Source organism: Myotis brandtii, unplaced genomic scaffold (assembly GCF_000412655.1).
Source record: "Myotis brandtii unplaced genomic scaffold, ASM41265v1 scaffold105, whole genome shotgun sequence".
Taxonomy (NCBI): Eukaryota; Metazoa; Chordata; class Mammalia; order Chiroptera; family Vespertilionidae; genus Myotis; species Myotis brandtii.
In genome coordinates, this window is record NW_005353538.1 from 3,071,517 (window position 1) to 3,076,401 (window position 4,885).

At 59.7% G+C, this 4,885-nt stretch overlaps 1 protein-coding gene across 2 annotated transcripts in view; it reads right to left on the minus strand.

The window, feature by feature from the left end:
- Nucleotides 1-758, minus strand: part of APOC3 (apolipoprotein C-III) — a 2,334-nt gene extending 1,576 nt beyond the window's left edge. The window contains exons 1-2 of one of the 2 annotated variants that reach the window (XM_005856822.2): nucleotides 670-758; nucleotides 23-90 (exon numbers count right to left, since the gene is read on the minus strand). In XM_005856822.2, the coding sequence (XP_005856884.1) occupies nucleotides 23-77 (55 nt within the window). In that variant the 5' untranslated portion in view covers nucleotides 78-90; nucleotides 670-758. Of the gene's footprint in view, nucleotides 1-22; nucleotides 125-669 lie in introns of both variants that reach the window. The other variant, XM_014539388.1, reaches the window with a different exon arrangement.
- Between the last annotated feature and the right edge of the window lie 4,127 nt (nucleotides 759-4,885).

Below are 4,885 nucleotides of genomic sequence, written 5' to 3' on the forward strand. Positions count from 1 at the left end.
CTAATCCCCACAAGCTGCTTACGGGCAGAGGCCAGGAGCACCAGGAGGGCAGCGACGAGGAGGGCCCGGGGCTGCATGGCGCCTTTGTCCCTGCAGGGAAGGTCTGGTGAGGGGAGCTCCAGGCCTGCAGGGGTGCACCGAGTTCCAGGGCACCGAGCTGGCTCCTTGCAGGTGGAGAGCCTGCTCCCACTGAACACTCAAACGCGGGAGGTGAAGTCTTCCCGAAGCAGACACAGCCCCCAGGAGGGAGGCGTGGGGTGGAGCGGAAAACCCACCAGACCCGGAATCAGGACACCTGGGTTCTGGTCCATCTCTGCCACTAATACGCTGTGTGAACTGCCCTGTCCGGGCCTCTGACTTCTGTCAGGGATAGGACTGGGGTGTCCAGTCCCAAACATGCGACATGCGGACGAGGAAAGTGTGCAGACCTGGAGGCAGCTCCAGCCCCAGCTCTGGGCTACTTTCTACGTCGCTTTGGGCAGGTGACCTCCTCTCCATGGGCCTCAGTTTCCCCCAGTGTGCAATCGGAGTGGGGGCCTCCATCAAGCCCTAAGTCTTCCTGGGCTCCTCTCAGGCTTTGCTGGCTGGGCACGGGGACCCTCTTCTGCCCGTCTCATCCTGCTCTCCTGTCCACCACCCTCCCCCTCCCCGCCACACCCAGGACATTACCTGGAGCAGCTGCTGCTGGGAAGGAACTGAGCAGGCAGAGCAGAGGGTTCTGACCTGTTTTATATTGTCCCCGGGGCAGTGGGTGCAGAGGATCTGGTGACCTGGGCAAAGGTCACCTGCTGACCAGTCTAGACCAGGGCCTCAGGCAGGGTGGCCAGATGCAGCCAGGCCTGCTGGGAGGGTTGGGAAATCTCTAGAAGGCCGTGGGTGCCCATGCCACTCTCCTGGTACCCCTATAGCCCAGATAGGTTCAGGAACTGGGGGTGTATGAGTCTGGAAAGACCCCATTCCTTCCTAGCAGCCTGGCTCCTCTGGAAGAGGCTAGTGAGAGCAGAGGGGCTTCGGGACAAGCCAGGGGCCTCTGGGCCCACCTTTGCCTTTCACACTCGGTCCCTCCCTTCCCCGCCCCTAAGCCCTGATAACAGCCCGGACTGGGGGTGGGGGGTGGGGGTGAGAGGGCAATGGGCTTGGGAACAACTCAGAGCATTGGGCTGCGGTGTCTGGAGGGGGTTGCAGAGAGAGGCCTGGGTGAGGCTCGTGTGTGGAGGTGACACGGTTGAGTTTACACAGCCCCCTCCCCGGCATCTCCGACTCTGGCTTCAATCCCAGTGCTGCTTACCCAGAAGCCTCCCTGTGCTGGCCCAGGGCAGGAGGTGGTGGGAGGAGGGCCAAGGCCACTCTGGCCTCTGAGCCCAAGGCCTTTGTTCCACCCCGCCTCTCCGCTCCTCCCCTTGCTCTCTAGACCCACTGATAACATTCCCGGGAGAGCAGCAGGGCTCCTGGCTGGGCCCTCCCCACCGGGATCAATTCCAGTGCCGAGCACCTCTCACCGCAGGTTCCTCAGCTTGGAAATGGCAGCACTGGCTGCTGGGCACCTGGCGGAAAGCAAGGCTGGAGGAGGCCGTCTGGTGGGCGGAGGGCACCGAGACGCTCTGCAGGGTCCGCTGTCTGTCCTGGAGACAGGCGGGCTGGGGGCAGTGTCCCCAGGGCCCACCGCCGGAGCCATGGCCTGGATGGCAAGATCAGGGGACTTTGAGTTCTAGCTGCTAAGACTTTGGAGCCAAGAAATCCTAGGTCTCAATGATGCCTCTGGCATTTACTCATATGGCCCCGGACCAGAGGTCTAACATTTCAGAGCCTCAATTTCCTCCTCTGTAAAATGGGGAGAGAACACTGATATGCCAGCGCTCCAGTGAAGAGTACAGGAGAGGTACAAAGTGCTGACCCACGCAGGGGGCTCCTTAATCTCTCTCCCCTCCTCCCAGCGCGTTGCCCTTCCCCTGACACCACATCCAGAGGCAGGGCTGCTTCCGATGGAGAGACTGGGCTTTTGGCAGGGGGCCGTCCCATCAGGAAGAAGTAACCAGCCCCACAGTGTGAAATCAGAGCCTGGGAAAATGGCCTGGCCCTACCCGCAAAATTCTTTACTCGTGGCTGAGGCTCAAAATTTTTCTATTAGACACTCATTCCTATGGCTTAGACCTTGTTTTCTGTCAAAATTTAATTATTCAGATTCCCATGTAGTAGACAAGATTAACGCCATTTTATAGGTAAGAAACCTAAAGGGACGGAGATGTACCCAAGAGCACAGCCTCTCGGCAGCACTGGGAAACACAACCCAGGTCTTCAAACACCCACGCTGGTACCAAACAGCGTGGAGAGCTGAGCTCCTGGAGGTGTATCAGTCACTCATGCCTCAATTCATTGCAGGTCTCTTTCTGAGCACAGATTTTGCTGATGGAGTTGGGGGGGAGGGGGTAGGAGAAAGGTGATTAGAAGGTCACTGAGCCCTAGCCGGTTTGGCTCAGTGGATAGAGCATCAGTCCCTGGACTGAAGGATCCCAGGTTTGATTCCAGTCAAGGGCACGTACCTGGGTTGCAGGCTTGATCCCCAGCCCTGGTCAGGGCACGTGCAGGAGGCAACCAATCCATGTGTCTCTCTCACATCAATGTTTCGCTCTCTGTCTCTCCCCCTCCCTTCCACTCTCTCTAAAAATAAAATAAGTCAATGGAAAAATATCCTCAGGTGAGAATTAATAAAACAACAACAACAACAAAGATTTGGGCATTGGGGAAGCAGCAGGCAATTTTGCCCGCCTCCCTCTTCTGCTCTGGCCTATTCCTCATCCCAAGAGTGAGAGCCACAGCAGAAACCAGAGTCCAGGCGGGGCTGAGGCACAACACCTCCGCCCAGGGTGTGCTGGGGTGGGATGGCTGCATCCCTCAGCCCTGCTTCCTCCCAGAGAGGAGTCTGTTCTCTGTCCTGCATGGCAGTGCCCGCTGAGCCCAGGCAGGTGAGAAGCTGCAGGCAGAGCGGCCCAGCAGGTGGTGCTGAGCTGGTCACCGCATGCCCTGACCCCTGGGACCCATCTCCTCCTAAGGGCTTGGTACCTGTGAGCGCTTGTGCCCGCCTAGCAGCTCTGAGCCTGGGTCTCTGTAGGGAAGGGGCTGTCTCGGTGGGCAGGGCAGGGTCCTATTAGGCCCCGCTCTCCTTTTCCCTCTCCCTCCTTCCTACCTGACTCCCCTGGATTAAAGAGATTACTTTAGCCTACAGACCAGCTCTGGGGAGTACCCAGGGTGCGTGTGTGTGTGTGTGTGTGTGTGTGTGTGTGTGTGTGTGTGTGGTGTGTGTGTGTGTGTGGTGTGTGTGTGGTGGGGGCCAGGGAGGAGTGTTGGGCTGACTCTCTCTGCTTCCACTTGTGTCCAGGAGCCCCCGTGATCCTATTCCTGCCACTAGGCTGGCCTGGCAGCCTTGATTCCGCCTGCCAGCAGAGGCCCTGGCTCACCGCCTCTCCACACCGGAAGTCCCTCCTCGTCTCTCCCCAGATCCTTCCTATTACAAAGGGAGATGACCCCCTCAGTTCTCCCTGAGATAAGGTCAACGTGGAGCATCTGTGGGGACACACGTCCATGTGACTAGCCTGTTCCTGGCTGGGCCTGCCCCTCACTGGGCCTGGGGGGGTCTCCTCCTGGCTCTTCTCTCAGGGCTGACCCCTGGTTTGACCCCAGTGGGTGGACAGGAGGGTGGCTATCGGTGATGCTAGACTATCAGCCTGGTCACCTTACAAGCCTTTAGGTCTGTCTGTTGTACATCAAGGAGACTGAGCTCAGAGAGGAATGAGACTCGCCCAACATCACACAGGCCCTTGTGCCCACCAAGGTGGCCATCCCCAGACTCATGGGGCCAGGGCCGAAGAGAACCCGAGGCCCGCAGAGGCAGACTCTGTGCTATCCATCAGCACTTGCACCCTCTAAACCCGCCCCCAGCACTAAGCCATTCACAGCCAAAGAAATATGCCCGCAGTGGGCAATACATGCACCATTAATGGCGTGCCACCCACCACACGCCAGGAGGCAGCACGGCCACCCATGTCTGTGGGTGCAGGCGCCAGGCTGTGCCAGCCCTTTGCTCCAAGCCTGAGCCGTGTGTCCGCAGACCGCTCATCTACACGCATGCTTATGTGTGCCTGTGCACGACCTGCAGCCGCTCTCAGGCACGCTCACTCAGCACAGGCTCCGTGCGTAGACCAGCGAGGAGGTTGACGCACTCTGGGCCTGCCACATGCTGCTGCTGGGACTGCAAGTCCAGGAGGTCAAACTGCAGCTGAGGTGTCCTTTGTGATTCACTGCCCTCCTCGTCTCTGGGCCCGGAGGAGGGGTTGGGACGGGGCGCTGAGCGCCAGCGTCGGCCCACCCCGCTGGACCGAGCCTGCCTCCGGAGCACCAGGGAGTCAGTCTTTCAGGGGCAACACGCGGCTGCTGCGTGACTGGCCACGCGCCAGGCCTTGTTCCCAGCATCACACAGGTTCTCTCGGGGAATCCGCAGCCCAAGAGGCAGCTGAGGCTCAGGGGGGTTAAAAGACTTACCCAAATTCACAAAGACACACAGACAGTAAGTGGGGAGCCCAGATGTATAACCAGGGCGTCTGCCCCCAGAATCTGAACCCTTAACAGCTACTGTAGGACAGCCCGGCTGCTCCGGAAGGCGCTCCCTGACACTGGGGGCGGGGCGGGGGGGGTTGTGGTCAGCAGAAGGGCTGTGAGCAGCAGGCCTTTAGCTGTCTTCCCCCCCGGAGACATCAGTCCACTCTGGTATGTGAAGAATGGAGGTGGCAGGTCAGGGTGCGCACAGTGGGGTCTGGTCTGACGGCAGTTAGCCAGGAGCACGCGGCACTGTGCCCAGGGAGCCAACCTCGCCGTATGACAGACGTCAGCT